Source organism: Apodemus sylvaticus, chromosome 11, assembly GCF_947179515.1.
Source record: "Apodemus sylvaticus chromosome 11, mApoSyl1.1, whole genome shotgun sequence".
NCBI lineage: Eukaryota > Metazoa > Chordata > Mammalia > Rodentia > Muridae > Apodemus > Apodemus sylvaticus.
Window position 1 is genome coordinate 2,393,958 of NC_067482.1, and position 25,207 is coordinate 2,419,164.

General features: G+C 42.4%; 1 protein-coding gene across 3 annotated transcripts in view; it reads right to left on the reverse strand.

Moving 5' to 3' along the window:
• The window catches only part of Btbd8 (BTB domain containing 8), a 69,519-nt gene that overhangs the window by 40,399 nt on the left and 3,913 nt on the right, over positions 1-25,207 (reverse strand). For 2 of the 3 annotated variants that reach the window (XM_052198735.1, XM_052198734.1), the window contains exons 2-4: positions 21,493-21,687; positions 16,457-16,653; positions 8,707-8,824 (exon numbers count right to left, since the gene is read on the reverse strand). In XM_052198735.1, coding sequence (XP_052054695.1) covers positions 8,707-8,824; positions 16,457-16,653; positions 21,493-21,687 — 510 coding nt within the window. Of the gene's footprint in view, positions 1-8,706; positions 8,825-16,456; positions 16,654-21,492; positions 21,688-25,207 lie in introns of those variants that run through there. The other variant, XM_052198736.1, reaches the window with a different exon arrangement.

Below are 25,207 nucleotides of genomic sequence, written 5' to 3' on the forward strand. Positions count from 1 at the left end.
CACACACACACACACACACACACACACACACACACACACTAAGAAATAAGCATGAATGTCACATACCCAGAGGACTGAGAAGAACTGTCTATATTAAAACAACATCACTGGCTAGTTTTATGCCACTATAACACAAGCTAGAGTCACTGGATAGGAGGAAACCTCAACTGAGAAAATGTCTCTGTAATACTGGGTTGTAGGCAAGCCTGTAGGGCATTTTCTTAATAGTAATTGATGTGGGATGGCCCTGTCCATTGTGAGTGGAGCCACTCCTGGACTGTGGTCCTAGGCTCTATAAGAAAGCAGGCTGGAGCAAGCCATGGAGAGTAAGCCAGTAAGCAGCATCCTCCATGGCCTCTGCATCAGCTCCTGCCTCAGGGTTCCTGTCCTGTTTGAGTTTCTGTCCTAGTTTCCTTCAGTGATAACTGTGCTGTTGAAGTGTAAGTCAAATAACTCCTCCCCCACCTCCCAAGTTGCTCTGGTCATGGTGTTTCATCACAGCAATAGAAACATTAAGTAGGGCATAGGTCACAGTGTAAACTTTCAGTAAAGTATCAAAAAATGGCAAGAAATTATCCAAAAATAAAACAGTATTATAATGAACTGTGTGTGTGTGTGTGTGTAAAAATTCCACCCCACTAATATAAAAAAAAGGGTCAAAAAACATAGGAATAACTATAGCTAAAACAACAACGAAACCAAAACCAAAAAACATGTAAGGCTTGTACACTAAACTTACACAGAACATTATGGACAAATTCAGAATCCATTAACTTGACTTTTTACCTTAATTCTAGATTCATCAATTGTGAGTGGAGCCACTCCTGAACTGTGGTCCTGGAGTGTTTTTAGTACATACACAGGACATATATACCCCAAACAAGCAACAAGAAAAATAATTAAATGAAAAAAATGGAAGGCATAATTTCAAACAACACAATGTTATTTAACAGAAATCTGAAGTCATCAACCTATTGTGGTGTGGACTTAAGGGCAGAATGGATCAAAAGACTAGAAAAGAGTGTGTGGTGGGAGGGAGGGACAGGGAGAGGGGATTGGGTAGGGGGAGGGAAGAGGGAGGGTAGGGTTAGTGGGGAGGGAGGGATTCTTTTCATCAGTGGTGTTAGGAAAAGACAGCTTTACTGATATTTGTGAAAAAATAAACCTTAACACTTCACACCATCTACAATTCAAAACAGAACCACCACTAAATGTACAAGTTAATATTATAAAAAAATCTCTGAGGAAATACATGTGAAAATCTTTTGACTTTGGGATAGGCAAAGTTTTTTTATATGTTTTATCTTTATTTTATGTACATGGGTGTTTTGTCTGCATACATGTCTGTGCATTGCATATATATTGTGCCTGAGAAGAGGGCATCGATCCCCAGGGACTGAAGTCATAGGAAGTTATGAGCCACTACTGAGCCCTCCGTCCAGCCCATGGACAGAGATTTTTGAGAGAACAAAAAGCACAATGCATAACTCTTTCCAGCTCACTAGTATTTTCACTAAAACAAATATGCTGTGCTATCAGCAGAGTCTTTGGATTTAACTCAACTGAATAATTACTGTTCTATGCAATGGAACTGCATCAATAGTGGGGACACAGTGAAAAATTCCCTAATACTTGGCAGCCAAACACAGTTCATTGGTAAAGAAGAAGTTTAAGGAAATAGGAAATACAGATTTAAGTTTTTTTAAAAAAATACAATGTATCATCAGATCTAGTGATACACACTTTTAATCCCATCACCCAAGAGAAAGGCAGGTGGGTCTCTGTGAGTTCCAGGCCAGCCAGGGCTACGAAATGAGACCCCCATCTCCAAAACCCAAAACAAGCCCCTAGAACAAAACAAAAAGTGTGTCCCTTGGCTAAAGCACTGACCAGAGAAAAACCTTTAGCTTTTAAATTCTCTCTTGGGAAAAGATGCTGGGATGACGTAGAGTGCACACATAAGGCCTGCTTTTGGATTACCATTACCCACACTTGGTGCAGAGATGGCTCAGTGGCTCAGAGCACTGGCTGTTCTTCAGGGGGACCTAGTTTTGATTCCTACCACCCACATGGTGGCTCAGAAACATCTATAACATCAGTTACAGGGGTCTAATGCCCCCTTCTGGCCAGACATAGTGGAGTACACCTGTAAACTGGAGTACTTAGAGGGCTGGGGAGATATAAATAGATAGACTGTACACTTTGCTGGCCTGCCTGTCTACTTAAAATGGAAAGTTCAGGTTCAGTGAGAGACCTGTCTCAAAAACACAAGGTGGAGGGACTTTAAGATGGCTCGGCAGATAAAGACTCTGTTGCCAAGCTTGATGACCTGAATTCAGTCTCTGGGACCGAAACGGTATAAGGAGGGACTTGATCACAAACTGTCTGCTGCTGTCTACGGACATGCCATGACATGCACACATGCACGTATACACTAATACAGAAGCCGGCATGGAGCGAGTGCCTACAACCCAAGCACTGGGAAGCAGAGACAGGAAGAGAGACAAGGTTGCGGCCAGTCTACATAGAGAACTCAGATCAGCCAGGGTTACAGAACGGGACTTTATCTCAACAAAAACTCAGATCAGCTAGCCAGGGTTATAGAACAGGACTTTATCTCAAAAACAAAACAAACAAAACAAAACAAAACAGAAAAAAACAAAAGCATAGGTAGGATAAACATAGAGTCTGTAAAGTATGACTGAATCTACATGGACAGATGGGACAGGTTTGTGATTCCTTCCTACAGCAAAGAAAGTCAAAAGCAAGATGTTAAATTGTGAGATGTCTGTAGAAGCTCGCCGCGGGACTGTATGAACAAGGTCTTAGGTTCCCCACTCGCCCCTTTTCACTTCAGCCCCAGTCTGTGGAGACAGACTGGCAGCCTGTTCTCCTACAGTGACCTCTGTATGACCTGTGTGTGCACTGTTCTACTCTGTGTTTGTCACCCTTATCCCTTGTGGACCTCGGTCTCAGCCGCACAGTCTATGAGTGTGCATTGAACAACTGTTACAGAATAGTTTTTGAGACAGGTTTGACTAGTTTCTTAGGTTTATCTTGAACTGTCTGGTGGGATGGTATATGAATACCTGGTGACTCTCCTGCCTCTGCCACCTGAGAGCTGCAATTAGATATATACTACCATGCCCAATCTAGCACCAGGCCCAATCCATCAAAAAGCCTTAATGAACAATACCATTAGAATTCCAGCATTCTATCAATACTGTTATCTGGCTAAGTCTAATAGTAAAGTTACACAAATAGATGGCATGCCATGACTTTAATGTGGACAGTCATGAGAATGCTTCTGATCACTGACTTACGTAATAGCACTCTGAAATCTAAGGCACATGGATGCCAAGGCCACCTCCTCATGAGTCATTCTTGCCATAACCAAGCAGAGTGGAGGAGAAAGGTGTCTCTAAATGTCTGGGCGACAGGCTTTTCTGATGGATTGCGTCGACATTTTTCAAGAGCCTTGTGGGACCATCCCCAGACACATGGAGCAGCCTTAGATACACACAGGCCATTCCTTCTTCCAAGGTCAACTCAGCGCCGGAGTCTGACAAGCGCCAGGCTTCTCTCCCCCGCTCCCCCGTGCTCTCTCATACTTACTGTGTATACCTCCTGCAATCTAATCTAACCCTGTGTCTGCTTCACAAAATTTAAACTCTCACAGTATGCTAGCTCTCTCCAGAGAAAGCATTAAAAGCATTCCAGGCGTAAGTGATTACGCTGACCTTAAAATAGAAACTTAGAAAAGACTCCTTTTTAATTAGGACATCTGCCTCCAGTTAACCGGTGCCGTGGATGGCATGGTATATTAAGAATCTTTGAAACATCCTTTTTAGTTTCCAACATGTCAGAAACTATTTTCTTCTTTTGACTAAATTTGATCTCAACTGACAATGCTGCTTCTGGCTGTATCCAGATGCCCTCATTTCCCCTTGCTGCTGCTTCAGTACAATGCTAGTCCACACTTCCTAATGTGAGCTGAACTAGATTCACTATTCCATGCAGAACAATGGACCGGATTACTCAGAAAGGGCTCTTGAAGAGATAACTTTTAAGTCCTCCTGCTTTAAGGCAGGGAGGTGGGGGGAAAGTAGATCTCACTTTATTTAGCTTCACACAACTGATTAGGCTCAAACTCAGAAGAGTGAAGACACTTTCTGAAGATGTCACCATTATGTACTCTACTTTGTGACAAATATTTTAGAGAATATCTATTGATTGCAACTTTCTTGGAATAGCCTTTTGAAGTTAAATTGTAAAGTACAATAAATGCCCTATCTAACGGTACAATATAGTCAAAATCGCAGTTGATTAATCAAAACTAGCTGAGTGGTGGTGGTACATGACTTTAATCCCAGCACTGGGGAAGCAAAGGCAGGCAGATCTCTGTGAGTTCAAGGCTAGCCTGCTCTACAAGGCAAGTTCTAGAGCAGCCTGGGCTACATGGAGAAACCCTGTCTCAAAAAAACTAAACTAACTAATCAAAACTAACTAATCAGGATTTTAAAACAAGCTGTGCACATCACAGACATCACAGACAGTTACGTGGAATGGGTGCGCAGGGTGGTGAAGGTCAGTGGCAGAACCCTGGGTTCCATCCACAACACCTCAAAAAAGGTCCCTCACACATTTTGTCTTTCACTGTAAGGCCAACCTTTCTTTTAAAATGATTCACTAATCGGGGCTCTTCTTTCTTGCAAGAATGATACATGTATTATGATTTCTAGCTCAAATTTCTCTAAAATGAAAAAGGGGGTAAACCTTGGTGAATTCATCTGAGTGTGATACTGGCTACACCTTGCACCTTTCATTACACTTTATATTGTTAAGTGAACTCAACAGCAGGCTTTAAGTGCCCCTTTCCTAATTATATTTCCAAAGCACCCACTTCAGATGCCCCTGGAATGACAACTTTTTATATTCTACACACTGTTGGGTTATACAGTATTTATCAATTTATGGCATCAAAATAACAATCCAAATGGGATGCGTATATGGGAACATACACAAGTAAATTTTGAATTTCACAGAGCTTTACTGGGTAGGACAGCGGGCCACACTTCGCCTGGTCATCGCAAACATCTGAACTATTGCTGCTCTGAGACCCTTGGTGATCTCCTCCATGATGTCCATTGGAGTTTGAAGAGAGCATAACCAGGAAAGCCCAAAGCTTCCTTCCTTACAGACCGGGCAGTATTATTTACAGTTCACCTTTACAGGAGGTGAAAACCACACTGGAATTTATCACTAAGTCAAATGTATTCTTCTGGAAAGTACAAACATAAGACAGAGGTAAGGCTCAGTAAAAAAATCATCTGCTGGGCAAGTGCATTCAGCTGAGTGTGGCCAGCAAGGACTTCAGAGGACACCTGGGAGCCTGACGCGGAGCTCAGCAGTGTCTGGTCTGCACAGCTCCTTTGTTCCAGGCACCGAGTTCCTCTTTTTGCTTTTAGTTTCCCCTTCACAACCTCCTCGAAGGCCAGTGGCACCAAGGATGTCCCCTCTTTCCTTCTATTGCTTGCATATCTTAGCATTATTTTAAGCCTCTCATGTTGACAAAACACCATTAATAAAATAATTAATACTAAGATGTTAATAGCCTTCTTTTGCAATAAGAAATCTTATAACTAGTTCATTAAGTATATACAGCTATATCATTAAGTATAAACCCCATAAAGACAGGGAATAGCAGATTTATTCAGTGAAGAGCCTGATAACTATCTTAGGCTTAGCCACCTCACACCTTTGTCTTCTGCATACCTGTAGTCTGCCGTAGAGAGGTGTCCCCGACGATGCTGTGCTCCAGACGTCTAGTGTGTATGCAGAGCAACTAACATCTGGTTCAGAATGCTATAATATGCTAGCCACACGGAGGTGTTTTTTTGTGAATATCTGATTCAGTTCACACTGCCTCTTGTTTTATACTTATTATTATTACTATTTTTACTTTTACAAATGAAGAAATTGAAACTCAAGAGATTAAAGAACATCCCCACTATTAATAAATTCTGAAATCAGCATACAAATTCAGAAAGAACAACTCACTAAAGTCCACTCATTCTGAAAGGCTTTCAGCTAATGAACCCAAAGATGCAGATAGTAGCCTGGCACACTGGGCTACTGATACTGTACAACTGATTAATCTTAAAGGAGGATTGGACAACATTACAATTCAACAATGATTGTCTAGTAATATAATACCAGACACTGATAAGAAGAAAATATTACCTCCTGAGTGTCAGGAAGCCAAAATTAGGAATCACTACTTTGATTTTTCAATAAGGTAATATGATAGAATCTTAATAATGTGATTTGGAAAATAAATTACCTTCAAAATGTAACATTCAGTTTGTCTTAATAAACACTGAAATAATGACATTTTAAGATGGGAGGTCAGTGACAGTGTGGTGATTTGGGGCAGCTGCTGGTGTAGCCTTGAGGTAGCAGGAGGAAACAGGAGCAAACAGAAATGCTCAGTAAGTGACAGGAGACTGTGGCAGCTGAGCTCATGATCGGCACCAGTGTGCCACTTAGCACTGAGAACAGTGACAGAAGAGAACAGAGTGAGAGTGAGGCCTCTGGGGCCACGGCTTACCTGTCGCCTCCCACACCTAGGGAAACGCCCTTCACTTCTGATTGGGATAGAAGTACTGGGAATAAGTAAAGACAGAGATAGAAATATGGCCTACTCACAAATGTGTGTTTTCTGAGCTATTTGTCTCAATTCTTGGAACTTAACAGGATTACTATGAACTAAACATTCAAATATGAACCAGAAAGATAACATAATGCAGAATTTACTATCACAATATGCAAAACATGGTAGCAAAATAGATCATATTTTAAAATATTTCCTTAGGAAATGGCTTTTCTATTAGTCCAGATTTCTTTTTTACCACAAGGTGAACAACACTGTAAATGAAAACCAGGTCTAACCCTCTAGGGCAGCGGCTCTCTCAGCCTGGGGTCATGACCCCTTTACAACCTTTATCTCCAAAAACATTTACATTATGATTCATAACAGTAGCCAAATTGCAGTTATGAAGTAGTGCAAACTAATTTTATGGTTGGGGTCACCACAACATGAGGAACTGCATTAAAGGGCTGCTGAGTTAGCAGGCTGAGAAGTTCTAGGGGCTGGAGAGACGGCTCGATGTTTAAGAGCACTTGTTGCCCTTCCAGGGGACCTAAGTTCAGCTCCTAGTGCCCATCTGGTGGCTCCGAAAACTAATATTCTAGTTCTAGGTCCTGAAGTGACTCTCAGTCCACTCAGGGGACTAAACTTAGTCCACTTAGTCCAGTCCAAGGCACGAAAGGGAATGCCATGTGTCAGCCCTGAGGACAACTGCAAATGGTCATGGTCCTGCGGCTCTGCCTTTCCTCTGTGACAGACAGGGGTAGCCTTAGGGTTCCATAAGCAGCACTTCAGTGCTCATACGGCCTCAAAAGAAATCTGGATACAGAATGAAATACAGTTTTAAAATAGTGATGGCAAAACACACACACACACGCACACGCACACACACGTGCACGCATGCATGCACACGCACGCACGCACATGCATGCACACGTGCGCGTCCCCCCTCACAGTTTAGGAAATATATACATATGACAGGTAAAACATATTGTCTAATCTCTACTAAGTTCTGTATTTGGTATAATGAAAATTTCGCAACAATAAGGAAAGTGCTAAGTGTAGTTATGTATGTCTGTTAGGCCAGGCACTCAGGAGATTGAAATGAGAGAATTCTGAGTTTGAGGCCAGCCAAACTTTAATGATACTGGTGATGGTGATGATGATGATGATGATATAGCTTAGGAAAATATTAATATGCATTTACCTATATTACCAAATTCTGGGCAGTAAACAGTTTCATTAGTGAACTGTTGTCAATTAACTTAAAAATCATTAGGATTTCTGAGTTTGGGAGGTATTGCTGTATTCTAAAACTACTGCTATGGAGTCTTCAACATTGCTTCTTGGGTGGAGACTGCTCAGTGGATAAAGTGCCTGCCATACAAGGATAAGGACTAACGGCTGTGGTTTTCCCCAGAGCCCATATAAAAGCAAATAGCCATGGCTTCTGTCTCTAATGCTAGCACTTCTGAGGCAGAAGTAGGTGAACCCTAGGGACCATATTTGGCAAGTTTTGGGTTTAGCAAAAAACCCTGCCTTGGAATGGAAAGTGATCAAGGAAGACACCTGAACTCAATGTGGGTCTTTAAGTACAACATAGCATCAGACCTCGTAATCAATGTTATTCTTAAATATCCTCTATTCGGAATCACAGAATTTGAGCCAAAGTTCATTCAATACAATATATGCTATTCATGTAGAAATTATTTTATCACATGTTTATTATTAAAGTAATGCAAATATTACTATAATACCCTCAAAACTAAAAACTACATTTAACTACATTTTCTGTTACCATGAATTTTAAGCCTATTTTAGGCAGAATGCTTTCTTCTGATGAAATCTTAGGTTCACATGAGCAGATCTGCTAGGACTGAAACTTGAGCATATGTGGGCCTGCAGGCACAAAGCCCCATCTGGTGGCCAGCTTCTCCCCTGCCACATTCTGACCCTGGGCAGCCACTGTGGAGTCCTGTTTGCAGGAGCTATGGCTGGAAAACCACCCACTCTCCTCTGAACCAATGTCACAACACCGAGTCAATGAGCCTCCCTACCTGTGAGCTTTGAAGCTTTTCCCATCAACACAGATATCAATGTCAGGGTAATACTGACTCCTGTAAAGCTTCAGCAAATCTCCTCCTAACTCAGACGCGAGTTCCAGGCCATGATCATCTTTAAAAGAGAAGATGAAAAGCAGCTCCTTTAATATTAGACATCCCCAAATTTCATTTTCTAATGCTTGCAAGAGGTTTTCTTCATAATTTTCTCAATTAGCTAGAATACTTGAGCAGCAAATTGAAAGTAAAAACTTTTAAATCACTTATATTTCCTATTTTGAAATATGTATTAAATATATTTTGAAATATAGTTATATTCATATATGTCAATACTATATATCAAGAATAAACTTCATGAGTAACTGAATTAGCAAGAGATATGTCATCTGTAGTGGTGATGTTCCTAACACTCAGTTCTTGCCTCCTAAGCTACTGCTTGGACACTGACTGGCCTCCAGAGGTCCATCTGTAAAAGGCCTAGAATATGCTGTGGTTCTATTAGAGATATTGTAGCCACTGACAGTGCTTCCATCACCTGAAATGAACTGCCAAACCCTGGCCTCAAACCAGCTACACAGCTGTAAGTGACGTCTATTCATGATTCTCCTGCCTCTAACTTCCAGTCTGCTAGGATTACAGTATTGGATCACCATGTGGTTTATGTGGCATTGGGAATTAAACCCAGACTTCTTGCATGCAAGGTGACCCCTCTGCCAGCTGATCGGCACCCCAGCCCTCCTCTTCCTCTTGTGCCATGAGGTGAGTAGTTTGTTCTGCCCAATATGTTCCTACCACTCAGTCCACTGTGTGCACCAGAGGCACAGAGGAAAGGCGAAGACTCCCAAACCATGAGCCCAAGCAAGCCTGTGTGTACTGTGCGTGCAAACATGTGTGTGTGTGTGTGTGTGTGTGTGTGTGTGTGTGTGTGCGTGTGTGGTGGGACTCTCCAGGATCTGGGACTGCTGGTGGCTGTGAGCCACAAGATGTGGGTGCTGGGAACGACTCAGGTCCTCTGCATCAGGCACTCTGACCGCTGAGCCATCATTTCTCTAGCACCATTCTCCCATCTTTTCTTGTAACAAACTGATTATCCCAGACATTTTCTTGTAACAGAAAGATGACTAACCTATGCTACTTCATGAACCTATGGCTAGCATGACATGTAGGCAAATAAGAGATTCAAGGGAAATCAACAGAAAATGTGAAGCACTTACTGTAAGGTCAGCACTATAAGTAGCATGAAGACATGAAGATGTATAGAGAATTAAGTATTTGAAAAAACTTCTTCCTAAGATATGCCTTTCAGGTAAAAGTAATACAATAAATAAAATATACATAATAAAAGTAAAATAAATTTTATATCATACTTCACCAATATAATAGAGATCATTGCTATATCATAGTGTGTGTGTTACACTGTACTAAATCAAGTATGACCCAAGACTATTTCCATACTTTGAGGTCCCACATCATGGTCTCACTTGGCAAGTAAAACCTGACTTAAAGTGTGTGTTTCTGGTAATGCAGCCAAACCTAACCCGGTTACAAGTAGCCAACTGATCAGACGAGACCCAAAGAAGGTGAGATATAGCTGTAGCCAGCCGTGCTGCTTGTCCTAATCTCCATGCTCCGTGTTAGGTCACAGGTCTGTCTCTGCTGCTCTTTCCCTAGGTAAGGAACAAAGAGGCCTTGGTATGCTGTGACCTAACGAGAACCCAGCTGTTGTGGTGTGACTATGAAGTGTGTGTGTCATGTTCTTCCACCCCCACCACAGGCATGTGAACTCCTGGTCCCTAGTTGGTGTCTTGAGACAGTCATGGAACCTTTGGGGAGGGGGGGTTGCTGGAAGAAGCACATCACTGGCAACAGTGTTAGCTCCTCTCAGGACTAACTTGCCAGGCCTCCCTTTCTCATCTCTAAAAACTGTCCAGTTTGCTTCTGAGTGCTGTCTGATTCACCAATTGTTCCTTGTTAAACTAAACTCAGCTAAACTTACTTGTTCTTAAAATTATATTTTAACAAACCATATCTGATGAAGACTAGTTACTTAACAGATCTCTACTAATCAAGTTCATTCAGTATGAACTACAATGAAAGAATTGTGTGGACTACCTAAAGGGCCCATAATCCAGCCACCACTCAGCAGGTCAGCTGCTCCATCCAAATCCAACTTGATCGCCAATCTACTTTCAACATAGCATCCAGACTACAATCTAGTCAGTTCAACCCCCCTTATGGGGCTGGAGAGACAGCTAAATGGCCAAGAGCACTTGCTGTTCTGGTAGGGCCTGGGTTCAGATCCCAGAACCAACAGAGCAGTCAGAACGACCCATTTATGGTTGGGTATATGCCCAGAAGTGGTACAGCTGAGTCTTCAGGTGAAACTATTTCCAATTTTCTGAGGAACCGCCAGACTGATTTCCAGAGTAGTTTTACCAGCTTGCAATCCCACTAGCAATGGAAGAGTGATCCTCTTTCTCCACATCCTTGCCAGCATCTGCTGTCACCTGAGTTTTTGATCTTGGCCATTCTGACTGGTGTGAGGTGGAATCTCAGAATTGTTTTGACTTGCATTTCTCTGATAACTAAGGATGTTGAACATTTCTTTAGGTGTTTTTCAGACATTTGAGATTCCTCAGTTGATAATTCTGTCTTTAGCTCTGTTCCCCATTTTTTAATAGGGTTATTTGGTTCTCTGGAATCTAACTTCTTGAGTTCTTTGTATATATTGGATATTAGCCTTCTAGCAGATGTAGGGTTGGTAAAGATCTTTTCCCAATCTGTAGGCTGCTGTTTTGCCCTATTGACAGTGTCCTTTGCCTTATGAGGTCCCATTTGTCAACTGTTGATGTTAGAGCCTGAGCCATTGGTGGGTGTTCTGCTCAGGAAATTTTCCCCTGTGCTCTTCATAAAGTTCAAGGCTCTTTCCCACTTTCTCTTCTAATAGATTCAGTAAATCTGGTTTTATGTGAAGGTCTTTGATCCACTTGGACTTGAGCTTTGTATAAGGACATAAGAATGGATCAATTTGCATTCTTCAATAAGCCAAACAACATTTGAACCTGCACCGTTTGTTGAATATGCTGTCTTTTTCCCACTGGATGGTTTTGGCTTTGTTGTCAAAGATCAGGTGACCACAGGTGTGTGTGGGTTCATTTCTGGGTCTTTAGTTCTATTCCATTGATCTACCTGTCTGTCTCTGTGTCAATACCATGCAATTTCCAGTTACAGGGGAACTGAACTCTGCAGGCACATGGTGCATACAGGCAAAATTACCCATACACATGACATAAAAATACTTAAAAAAACTTGTATTATTCATTTCATTTCTTTTGGAGTAAAACCCAGTCTTTAACATTGTGCTACAAGCGCCACAGAACCCAACTCCCCACACCTTTCTGACTTCAGTCCATTTATTTCTATGTCTAACTCTTCCTTTTATCTCCAACAAGGGACATCCTCATCTTCAGACTGCACGGACCATTTCTTCTGCCTTGCACATATACTTGTTTCCAGTGCAAGGTCTCCAAGGCACCACAATGGCTAGCCTCTCCTTCCTTTCTTCAAATCTTCAATCACTATTTATTTAATGAGCCGAAGCTGATTATTCCATCGCTGTCCTTCCTAGACTCTCACTGTCATCTATTCAGACATCTCCATTTCTTTCCCATGAAAGTGTTGATCCTACCCCACCGTGAGGTCTCTAACCAGGTAGGAGGAGCCAGTGATGCCTTTCAGTCATTCCCTCAGAACTAGGACAGTGCCTAAGGTGCCTAACACATCTCCTAAATAGTCACTGAATAATGTATTAAATGCTAAATATACATCTGAAGAGCTAAGCATCAGGCAAGGGAAGATGCAGCATCTACAATTCCTTCAAAAAACTTAAACCATATAATACAATGGGAAATATGAAAAAAATGGCTGCCACAAATGGAAAATCTAGAAACATATCAAAAGGAAACCAAGTTAATTTGGTGGTTTTCACTAAATATCACAACCTTCATCTGAGTATTCCAATAGTACTGAATCTGAATATATTGTAGCAGTGGGTAATAAAATACATACACTAGGTCCCAGAATCCCTGGGTCCTGGCAGAGCTGCTGAAACTCTCAGAATTTCCTCAGAGAAGTATCTTTGTTGTCCATAAATGAACCCTTAGGAACAATACTTACTTTAGGGTAACAGGCAAATTAGGGAGCTGCCAGATGACCTTGAGATGGGAATTTCCAGAAAGACTAAACTACTCCAGCATCTGGGCAGTACAGGGCACAGCTCAATAGCAATACACCTGCCTACACAAGCAAGGTCCTGCACACATTCCCTAGCACCACCGCCAATAAATAAAAACCAAAAATAAAACTCACAAAGAAAGAAAGGTCCTGGGCTCATGCTCTAGCACCACCATCACCAGAGGACCAGGGTTCAGTTCCCAGCACCCATATCAGGCGGGTTACAACCACTGCTAACTCCAGCGGACCTGATCTCCTCTTCTAGCTTCTTCTACACACGCAGGCATGCGTGCAAGCACATATGCAGGAACAAACAAATATCAGAATTCCAGAAGAGTCTCAATAGGAGCACTTGGATTTGTCCAATAATAAGCAGTACCCTGATCCCATGCAAACGAAGCCTCCAGTCATTTCACAGATCCTCAGGATATCCAGCATTCATCTGCATACTCACATCAGCATACCATACTCAAATTAGCATACTGTACAGTTGAGACTAGCATGGTTACATGTGAGCTGAACAGGCACTGGTTTTTTTTTTCTTGACAATACTCCCTAAAAACACAGTATAAAAACTATTTATACTGTATTAGGTATTCTCAGTAACCTAGAAATATAAGCACACAGGAGATGTAGAAATTGCACATAACTCTATGCTCTTCATACAAGGGGGTATAGGTATCAACAGGTTTTGGTGTCCTGGGTGAGAAAAGGCCCTGGAATCTCTGTGAATAACAAGATATAAATACAGTTCCAGCAAGCCTTTCACTTTCTCATAACTAACTCTGCTTTGGACAAACAGTTACCCTTTCTATATGACGCTCACAAGCTCAAGTCTCTAATTGCATCCTGCCTGTACCCTAACGATCCCTGTTCCCATTATAAATAAATAAGCCCATGTCTCATTTTTCAGCTGCTTCCAGGTAGGCAGTCCTATATTCTGCCAGGACTATCCTTCCTTTAAGTAGTTTTGCTGCATTAATTTGTTTTTCTTTGGGATTCAACCAAAGCATATTCCAGCAGAGCCTGACAGTGTAGGCCTGCATAGGCCAGTAACTCCTGCTAAGGCAGGAAGAGGGCAAGCATAGGGCTTGGGAGGCTTCAGGGTGAGTTCAAGGCCGGGCAACTTGGCGAACAGGACTGGGCATACTCTCAGCATTAGACTACTTGCTTAACAGTGCAAACTAGTTTTGATCCCTAGAATAAAGCAAAACAACAGCAAAAGTTGCCTGCACCATGGAACTTTCTCTGGACATGTAATTTAGATCACATGTGCTCTATCAGTGTTCCCTGAACAACCTGCACCACACCCACCTGACTACCTCCAGCTAGACTCAGGGCAGGACCACTGTCTCATTTACTTTTATGTTTAAATGTAACACAAGTGGGTCCTCAGTGGAAAGTTGTGACAACTGGAATGGTGTCCCTGGAGTAAGGAGCTAACACAGAAGACACGGTGGCAGAGCACACTTCTATGGGGAGAACATCAAGCAGTCAACGGGACTGTGCCTCAGAGTGTCGGAGATTGCGGGGTTTTCCCTGCCTCAGTGGAGAAAGCGGTGAGGAGTGAATGAGCCTCCTGCCCGTAGGCTCCCTGGCCATGGTAAAGAACGCCTGTGTGGTCCTGGCAGAGCCCGGACAGCAGGACAACTAGCTATCCGACACTAACTTCCATTCTTCTGTTGGCCCTTATAATCAGTGGGTATAAAAATAACAAAATCAGTTTGTAACAGCTTCTTAGGGTTTTGAAAGACTAAATGAGATTAAACGAATGAACAGGCCTACTTCAAAAATCAAGACTATCTACTCATTTATTCATAATTAGGTATTATGAATATAATAAGAGCAAATTCTAACCTAGATTTAATCAGTTTGGCTGTTGCTTCTCATGAAACACTCGTAATAAGATATTACACAGCTGGGCAGTGGTGGCGCATGCCTGTAATCCCAGCACTTGGAAGGCAGAAGCAGGAGTATTTCTGAATTCAAGGCCAGCCTGGTCTACAGAGTGAGTTCTAGGACAGCCAGCACTACACAGAGAAACCCTGTCTGGGGGGGGGGGGGAGAAAAGAAAAGAAAAAAAAGAGAAGAAAGAAAAGAAAAGAAAGAAAAAAAGATATTGCACAATCAGGTCCTATGCATAAACCCTCATCATTTCTTTTTTTTTTCTATATTCTTTGTTTACATTCCAAATGATTTCCCCTTTCCCAGTTCCCCCCTCCCCATATGTCCCATAAGCCTTCTTCTCGCCACTCATTCTCCAATCACCTCCCTCCTTTTTCTCTGTCCTGGTACTCCCCTACAATGCTAGATCAAGCCTTTCCAGGATCAGGGCCCTCTCCATACTTCTTCATGGGAGTCATTTGTTATGCTATTTGTGCCTTGGGTATTCAGAGCTTCTGGGCTAATTAATATCCACTTATCAGAGATTGCATTCCATGTGTATTCTTTTGTCATTGGGTTACCTCACTTAGGATGATATTTTCCAGTTCCAACCATTTGCCTAAAAATCTCATGATTTCATTGTTTTTAATTGCTGAGTAGTATTCCATTGTATAAATATACCACAATTTCTGTATCCATTCCTCCATTGAGGGACATCTGGGTTCTTTCCAGCTTCTGGCTATTATAAATAAGGCTGCTATGAACATAATGGAGCATGTGTCCTTATTGCATGCTGGGGAATCCTCTGGGTATATGCCCAGGAGAGGTATAGCAGGGTCCTCCAGAAGTGTCATGTCCAGTTTTCACCCTCAGCATTTCTCAATCTGGTGGGAGTGTTGCTGTTTCTTTCTGTACTGTGATTTCACTGCCCAGGCATGGTAACACGAGGCCTCACTGCCGTGTCTCATGGATTTAATGTTAATTAAATGGCACCAAGGTGGTCCATGAATAATGTAAGGTCACCGTCTGATCCAAAAGCCTCAGGTTCCTGTTGGAGTGTTTGCCTATCTAACTAATCTCCATTTTCTATCAATTAATAATTAACTTTCAATCTGTAGGCATTCTGACGCCTCTTTCCATAAGAAAACAGTCATTTTCAAGGTACGGTACCACATGCTCTGTAGTATTCACGTACCATGAACATTATGCACAGTTTATGTGTTTCTTAACCATTTAGCCAGTAAAACTGGTTATCATTTTTATAAGGCTATGTTCTGTTTTAAATGCCTCGAGACAAAGTTTTCGTGCTATGGCAACTTTTGTGTTTAAGCTGTCCTGGTAGTTTAAGGAATATTTATGTTGTGTTAAAACTAGCTCTCTGTTTTCTAAAACCTTTCTTCTCATTGGAGCATATTAAATGGAGGTGGCAATACCAAGGCTGAAGCAGCTGGAAAGACACTGAGGAACCACATGTAACTAGACTTGCAGTAACTACGCAGGGGGTGGAAGGTGACCGCAGTGCTGCCTCCCTCTCCAGGCTTGGCACAGCAGCTCTACAACACGCTCTTCTCCACTGTAGAATATGTCTATACGGCCATAAAGTTATATGAAAATCTAACAAACATCTCACCCTTGGAAATAAAACTGTTGCCTCCAGCAGTAATATCCTCTGGAATTTCGCGTTTCCCAAGCAAACAGTCAGACGAAGTTCTACACTGCAGGAGGCTCATGATCGCCTCCTTTTCCAGCATTACGCTTCCCACTTTCATTTTTTTAAGAATTTCCTTTTCATGGATCTTTATGCTTTTGTTTGATGAATACACAATCCTAAAAGACAAAATATAAAATATTAATTAAAATAAAGTTTGGTTTTTTTTTTTTTTTTTTTTTTTTGTCTTTTTCTGTGAGACAGGGCTCCTGTATCCCACGCTGGTTTGAAATTTGCTATGTTGCAGAGAGTGACCTTTGAAATTCTGTTCTTCTTGCCTCTGTGTCTCACACCCTGGGGTTACGTGGACCATCACATCCAAGGTATGTGGTATTGAGGATGTAGCTCTTGCTTAACATGCACAAGGCCCTACAAACAAAACAAAGAACAAACAAAACACCAGGACTAGATGGCCTGGTTGGTAACTTTTACTAAATTCTTAAAGAATTAAATCTTTCACAATTTTTATTTACAATAAAGTAGAAGAGGACATGTCCCAGGTCATTCTTGACATCCAGTGTCACTGGGTAAAAGTAGAGAAAGGTCAGAAAGGCAAAAGTCATAAGAAGAAAGAAGCCACTACTCATGGTTAGTGTAAGAAAACATCCTCAGGCATGGTGCGGCATACCTTCCCAACACTATGGAGGCAGAGGCAGGAGGATCGCTGTCTACACTGCAAGCTCCAGTACTGCAGCCAGGATTGCATAGAGACACTCTGTCTCAAAAAAGAAAAACAAAAAAGGAAGGAAAAATGGAAGGAAATGAAAAGGAAAATACTCTCATCAAACTGAGAGCAAACTGAACCCAGCAACATACAAACACGATTATACAACACAACCAGTGAAGATTTGCTTCAGGAGACTGGGAGTGGCTGGACAAGAGAAAGTCAGTATTGTTCACTGTGCAGACACAATGAAGGACAAAAGCCACACATGAGGCTGACGCCTAGCCAGCTGAGTGCCTCCTTGACAGCCATGAAACTACAGTGGTCTCTCGGCACAGCTGTAGTTTGTGAGAGCGGAGGACTTACAGGATTTAAGACTGGAGGGGCTGGCGAGCTGGCTCCAGCGGGCAAGAGCACTTGCTGCATAAGCATGAGGATCTGAGTTCAGACCCCCAGAACACACATAAAAAGCTGGCATGACCCCTCATTCCTACAGCCTATTGGGGGATGGGGACAGTTGCATCCCGGGAGTCTACTGGGAAGCCAGCCTAGCCAAACTGGAAAACCTCTGATTTAGTAAGGAACTTCTTCCCAAGTGAATAAGGTGAACACCCTTCTGTCCCTCTGCCCCCTGCATGCACAGGCACCGGCACGTGCACATGCATACGCACTCTCATGTGCATGTCACACAGGGCCATCTGGGAGGGCCAGAGTTGGTCAGGAGGGAGGAAAATGAGAAAGCACAAACAAAAGCCTTGCTGTGGTTCCTGTGGGAGGGAACAAGCAAGATGAGGTGACACCTGACAGGATCAGGAATCAGTGTGGGTGGGCAGATGAGCAAGGGCTGCTCTCTCGCCATCTGCTACCTGGCCGGGTGTTTGGAAGAGAATGCTAGCACACAAGAAGCAGAAGGAGAAGAGAAAGTATGCTGCTGTGTACATGGACTCACGACTGGCTGGTTTGCAAATGAAAGACATGTTCACAGGGAAGTCATTTGCTGCATCTAGGAATCAGCTAACCCTGGAAGGGGCAGTCTCTCTTCTGATATAGTAAGAAACTCAGTGAGACTCCAGAAACCAAAGCATCAAGAATACATGGATAAATGTTCTAACTATAATCTCAGAAATTTTTTTTAAAGATACATGGCTACAGTTGAGTGGCAGCTGCTGTTACCTCAGGCAAGAGGACGCCTGAGCCCAAGAGCTCATAGACAGACTCGGCAACTTAGCAAGATCGCCTCTCAATAAATAAATAAATTAGTTAAAATAAATACATAGCTGGAGTGGTAGAATATATGCTTAGCATGAACAAAGCTCTGGGTTAAATACCCACCCAAAGTGCAGAAAACACAGCTAAAGAAGAATGTACTGCCCACCTCTACCCTGAGCAACCAGAGCCGTGGCAGAGAGAAAAGAGGCGCTCCCGTGCTGGCTGCGTGCTGAGCTGACTCGCACTGACGGTAGCAGCTCTCAGTAACTAAGGCCAACTGAACACTAAGGCCCTTTTTCTTTCCTTCACATTACACACACTCTCACAACAAGCACACTGTTAATCTTCTTGGAAAATCGATCTTAAGGTAAACTTTAATCCTGAGGTGACGTGCAAGCCCAGTTTCCGAAGGCCAGGTGAGTCGGAGTTCAGAAGTTTGATTTATACTGGGGCCACACCGCGGACTACAGAGTCCAGAGCACAGGAGAGAGGTTCAGGAGCTTCATGGATAAAGTGAAGCAACTTACAGATTTCACGTCACAAAACTTCAAAATGCTATTTTATCAAACTTCTCTAAAAAGTTCAAATCAAACCAGCTGTGGTAGTGCATGTCTTTAACATCAGCACTCAGGAGGCAGAGGCAGATGGATCTCTGTAGTCATGGTGGGTCTGGTTATGCAAGCTCCTTGAACATGAATAGTCTGATGATGTGTACTTCATGAGCCACCTCAGGTACTACTTTGCATTTAGAAAGTGCTTAGGATGCATTGCCTCTATGTGTTTTTAGTAGATTGCATTGAAATTTGTCACTAACATAAAGCCTAAAGGGCATATTATAATAGAAAACACTGATTTAGATTTTTTCTTTCTTTTCTTTTCTATTTTCTTTTATTTAATTTTGAGGCAGCGTCTCACTGTGTAGCTATGGCTGGCCTGGAACTAGTTATGTAGATCAGGCTGGAGTCACACTCGCAGAGATCCATTGGAGTGTGATTGTGGGATAAAGCACAAAACCAGCTACTCTAACTTGCTTATCCTATCTGAGAAAACTGAAGCTGAGAGCAATTATACAACAGGACAGTGCACAGTAGAAGGCAGATGTCTCCATCCCTCCCTCCCCCGCCCCGAGTGCAGAGCTTCCTTCACCCCACTCCACCCATAAGCTGAGTCATCTAGAACTCACTATGCAGAGCAGACTGGCTGCAAACACACAAAGACCTACCTTCCTCTGCCTCACAGTATTGGGATTAAAGGTGTGGCCACCATGCTTGCCTAGTCTCTATCCATTTTTTAAAAATATATATTCATCTATATTATTTTATATGTATGAATATTTTGTCTGCATGTGTGCCTGTGTGCCATGGGTGTGCCTGGTACCTATGGAAGTCAGAGGGTAATGGATCCCCTGGCACCAGTTAAGATGGTTGTGTGCCACCATGTGTATGCTTAGAATTGAACCCAGGTCCTCTGCATGAGCAACAAGTGCTCTAAACCACTGAGCCATCTCTCTAGTTCCCTTCCCTATCACTTTTAATGATGGCGAAAAAGTTAATATTAATGTAATTTCTCCATTTCCCTATTGCATAAGCTCTGGCCTACTCTCAGGCCTTTCCCTTCTTCCTTCCTTCCTTGTAAATGTCACGTTTATCTATGGGATTTGTTGTCTCAGACGATGGGCTAAGAGTCCAGAGCACTTCTTTCTCTAACTCTCCTAGGTCTAGTCCTGGAAGCTTCTAGGCTCCTTACAATCTAATCTTCCAAGATGACTAATTAGATACAGCTTCTCGTGGCTTCTCACTGAATTGCTCTGCTTGGCCTCACACTACCTTTGGCAATAGATCCAATCTTCTGGCTCCTTCCCATTCCCTGGTTCATTCCATCCTCATTTGTGTCTAGCTTGGTCTCTCTGCAACCTGTCTCTGTAACACTATCCTGGTAAAACTGCTACACACACACACCAGTCTCTGTCTCTGTGTCTGTCTGTCTGTCTGTATGTATGTATGTCTTTCTCTCTCTGCCTCTCTTTCCCTGTTTCCCCCTACACCCCAACCTCTCTTGGATGCCCTTACCAAAGCAGCCCAGTTGCTGGATTAAAATTCCTCTATCCATACTTCCATCCACTTTGTTCATTCATTGGTTCCTTCCTTCCCTCCCTCCCTCCCTCTCTCTTTCTTTCTGTCCCCCTACCCCCACATCCTGGGAACACAGTTTCTCTGTGTAGCCCTGGCTGTCCTGAACTCATTCAGTAGACCAGGCTGGCCTTGAACTCACAGAGATATGCCTGGATCTGCCTCCCAAGTGCTGGTATTAAATGCCTGGCTTCCCAGGATTTCTTTTAAATGTTCAGTCCACAGCTGTATTTTAGGTGTCTAGTGCTGTGAATGATATCCATTAAAATTTGTGCCAGATCACTGTGTTAAGAGTATGATAAGCATCTCCTTTACACCCCAAAATGATTCAGTGAGGGTGTTTCAGTATGCGTACTTTTTGGATAAGGAAGTAAATAAAAAGCGGTCAGTACAAGTTCACAGAGTTAGACACAGCAGATGCAGCTCAGCTACAAAGCCTGTCCTCACCACACTGTGCTGTGCAGGGGAAAGGCACACGTTTTAAACTGACATTTGAATGCAATGACAAGCTGGCCAGCTATACCAAAAACAAACAAATAAATAAATTTACTAAGTTATAGTTATGATGTGTTTAAAGTATAGGTGCTTCACATTAGAAACAAACAAACAAAAAAAAGCCAAAAACAAAACAAAAACCCTAGCAACTGTTGAAGCTTAAAATGTAGGCCAACAGCAAAACGGCCCAGTGGGAAAGGTGCTGAGCACCAAGCCTGGCATGGCTGCCATGTGGAACCCACAGGGTAGAGGAGGCGAGCTCCCAGCAGAGCTGGTCTGCTGGTGTGTGCAGGGGGGCTGGGCAGGGGGGAGGGGAGAGGAAGGAGGGGGGTCGAAAAGGAAACTACCAGGAAATGCAGAATTCACGTCTCCCTCAGGACTATTTTTTCCTTTCCCCTGTGCTTTCTGGTGCTGAAGATTAAAGGCCTGGCATGTAAGAGTAATCCAGATGAGGCACTTACTGTAAAAATGCCTTCAATTCTGATGCGTCAACACCATCCACAGGAACAAGCTCATTCGTTAGGTCACTTGATGTGTGTCCAATGATATGGGAATGAAAGCCAGGAGCTCTGGCTAACAAGACTGCCTTGTGCACTTTGAACAGTGAGCCACCGACAGAAAGAATGGTGTCCGTGTGGATTTCTTCCCTTAAAAGCCTGTTAGGGAAAAAGGTTACAGTTGGATTAGTGATGCTAAAAACAGGTAACACATTTAACAGGTTTAAAACAATCTGTATACTTAGAAATGCAGTCAAAACAAAGAGGATTTCATGAAAGAAGTAAAAAACATTTAAAATATTTTCTTAATTCTAGTAATGAAACTTATTTTCTGCACTGTCCTGGCTAGTTTTATGTCAGCTTGACACATACTAGTCATTTGAAAGAAGGACCTCAATTAAGAAAATGCCTCCATAAGATTCACCTGTAAGGTATTTTCTTAGTGATTAATGGGGGAGGGCCCAGCCCATTGTGGGTGGTGCCATCCCCTGGCTGTGGCCCTGGGCTCTATAAGAAAGCAGGTGAGCCAGCCAGGAAACAGCGCCCTCTACAGCCTCGGCATCAGCTCCTGCCTCCAGGCTCCTGCCCTGACTTCCTTCAGTGATGAACAGCGATGTGGAAGAGTAAACCCAATGAACCCTTTCCTCTCCAGCTTTCTTTGTGGTCATGTGTCCCACTGCAGCAATAGAAGCCCTGACTGAGACAGCTACTCACATTGATTTTCCTTTAAAATGCACCTTCTTAAGTTTTCTTAATGAACCAATTATTCAAAAGTCATACTAAAACTGAACCAAAACTGTAAACAGGAAACACAACGAACCAGACACAACATCAGACAATCCAGATTAGAAACTAGTAACTTTTTCTGTTAATGACCAAGTCTAAAATGCAGCCTTGGATGTCAAGAACGGGACACTTTTCTGCCATTTGCCATTTCCACCCAACAGAATTAATCTTGTTCTGATCTATTATTCAAAAGGACAGACTCTGAAAGTAAAACCATTTGAATCCCTAGTGTATATGTACAGTTTTGGCAAAGCCCACTGATTACATGTTTATATAAACTGAAAAATAGAAAATAACAGAAAATTTCATAATCTATTCATTCACTTCTTCGTACTATGTATTTCTGTTCTCTACCTACTTAAAATACTTTATTTCACTATGCCAAATTGCCAGTATCATCAAGGTATGGATTCTCAGAGAATTTCTGTATTACAGGACAGTTGGCAATCACAGCGATGGAGCATGGGAGGATCGTGTAAGATATCCATTACAGTGAGAGCTTGGCAGGCTGCCCGGGACAGACTCCCCTAAGGGCAGGCTAATGGCTCCTCTCTCAGTCCCATTACATGAGGTCCAAGCTTCTATTACAGCATGTCTGTCATTGCATCATTATTATTCTTATGCATCTCTCCCCACTAGATAATGAATTCCCAATGGGCAAAAACAATGTGTCATTAGTATACAGAAAGAGTATCTGCTTGTCCACGGATCCATTTTATGTTAAAAGAAAACATGCTTCAGAGAACAGAAGCTTCTGAAACCTTGCAAACACATTTTGGCTTGGTCAGTTTTTTTTTTTCTTCTCAGATTGTTTTTGAAGGTAACTATATTAAAATTTTAGGTAATTAAGAGTTACACAGTGCTGTGCTGAGCCCCAGGGCTCACTGTGCAGATACAGACTTCCTACTCTAGAGGCTCATGCTGAGGCCAGTCTTTTTGATTTGTTGTTTTATTGGGATTTCTCTGTGTAGCCCTAGAGGCCCTAGAACTCAGTAGGTCCTGGAACTTTATAGATCAGGCTGGCCTGGAACTCACAGATCTGCCTCCTGGGTGCTAGGATCAGAGGTATATACCACCAATGCCCAGCTCAAGGCCTGAATCTTCTAATGTGGCAAGTTCCTGGGAGAAGAAAAATCTGATGTTTAGGTAACTTTATAGACGAACCTTCTTATCCACATTATGAGTCTGCTCCATAACAGGCAGCACCAAACCTGGCTATGTTCTCTAGACATACATACCTGCCATACATTTTGATTTGTACATTAGGCACATTATCTATGATAAAATAGAATACATACAATAATAAACTACAATCAAACTTACCCAAAACTGAACAACAAAAGTGTATTGTGTTCTTAAAATTTTGCTGAAAATTCAAATTATATACCCAGCTTGTTCTCTCTCCCACCCAGCTTCTCTGCTGACTCCATTCTGCCTTCTAAAGTGACTAAGGAAGCATTCCGACTGACAGCCAGCTGTGTGTACCAGCCCTGCATATCAGAGGCCCTGGGCTTGATCCCTACATGCCTCGAATTTCAGACACACCAGATATTGAAGCTGGAGAATCAGTACTTGACGCTTATGTTAGGCCTCTTTTAGCTGGGCTCACCTGGTTTACATTAGACTGCTTCAAAACAAAGAAAGTAGATTTAGAAGTAGCCAAACAGCAACAGGGAATCCTGTCCAGATGGTAACCAGATTATATGTGCGTGTGTGTGTGTGTGTGTGTGTGTGTGTGTGTGTGTGTGTGTAACAGAGAAAGAGGAGAGAGAGTTTTATTTTATAAAACCTCTTGTATCAGGTGTAAGTGTATCTTGCACTTTAAGTTAAAAATCTTAAACCTTAAGGAGTATTTACTGGCTCACCCAATAGTGAAATCTAGAGAAAAAGCATACTGGAGCAAAGGCCCAGAGTTGCAAAAGCCTAGCTTATTTCCATTTCCATCTTTCTCTGCCTTCTACTGATCTGGCCTGCCCTGTCTATTTTATATTGCTATAACAGTATACCACAGACACGATGTTTACAATGAACTAGTGTATTGGCTCACAGGTCTACAGGCAACTTCTGATCTCAAGGTGCTAACATCTGGTAAGAGCGCCATGGTTTATTGAGTGGTGGAAGGTGAAAGGGCAAGTAATGCCAAAAGAGGGACAATCTTTTGCATAGTGTGTGTGTGTGCATGTGTGTCTGCAAATGTATGTGTGTTTGAGTTCAAGTGTAAGTGTGTAAGTGTGTGTGTGTGTGTGTGTGCGCGCGCGCGCCCATACATGCAGGTTGATGTCAAGACTGATGTCCTATAGCTTCCTTCATAGCCCTCTACATTTTTACTTTAGGACAGCATCTTCCACTGAACCTGAATCTGCTTCATTTGGTTAGGCTGGCTGGCCCACACACCCTAAGAATCATCCTGTCTGCCTTCTAAGTGCTGAGGTTACAGTGTGTGCCACCATACCCAGCTTTTATGGAGGTTCTGGGGTACTGAATTCTGACACTCATGCTTCAACAGCAAGCACTTTACTGAGTCATCTCCCTAGCCCCAAATTCACTCTTTAATTAGGGAGCCAGGTTCACCCACAAGAAAGGATCATTCGAGGCCTAAGCGCGATTTAAGAACTTACTGACAGTTAATAATGAGCAGTTATTATTCCAACTTTTACTTTGAAAAGGACAAATATTCAAATCATAGCATAAACAATATAAAGCACTTCAGACTCTGACTGAGCTTTAGTTACTACTGCTAAGCATTTTGTAAGTATGACCTGTGTACTAAGAACATAATGACCACTAAAGGCTTAAAGCATAATGCTTGCCCCCTGGAGTTTTAAGCACAGTTGAGATAGACAGGACTGAAAATTAAAAGGCATAATGATACATTCAACAGAAAATATGCTCC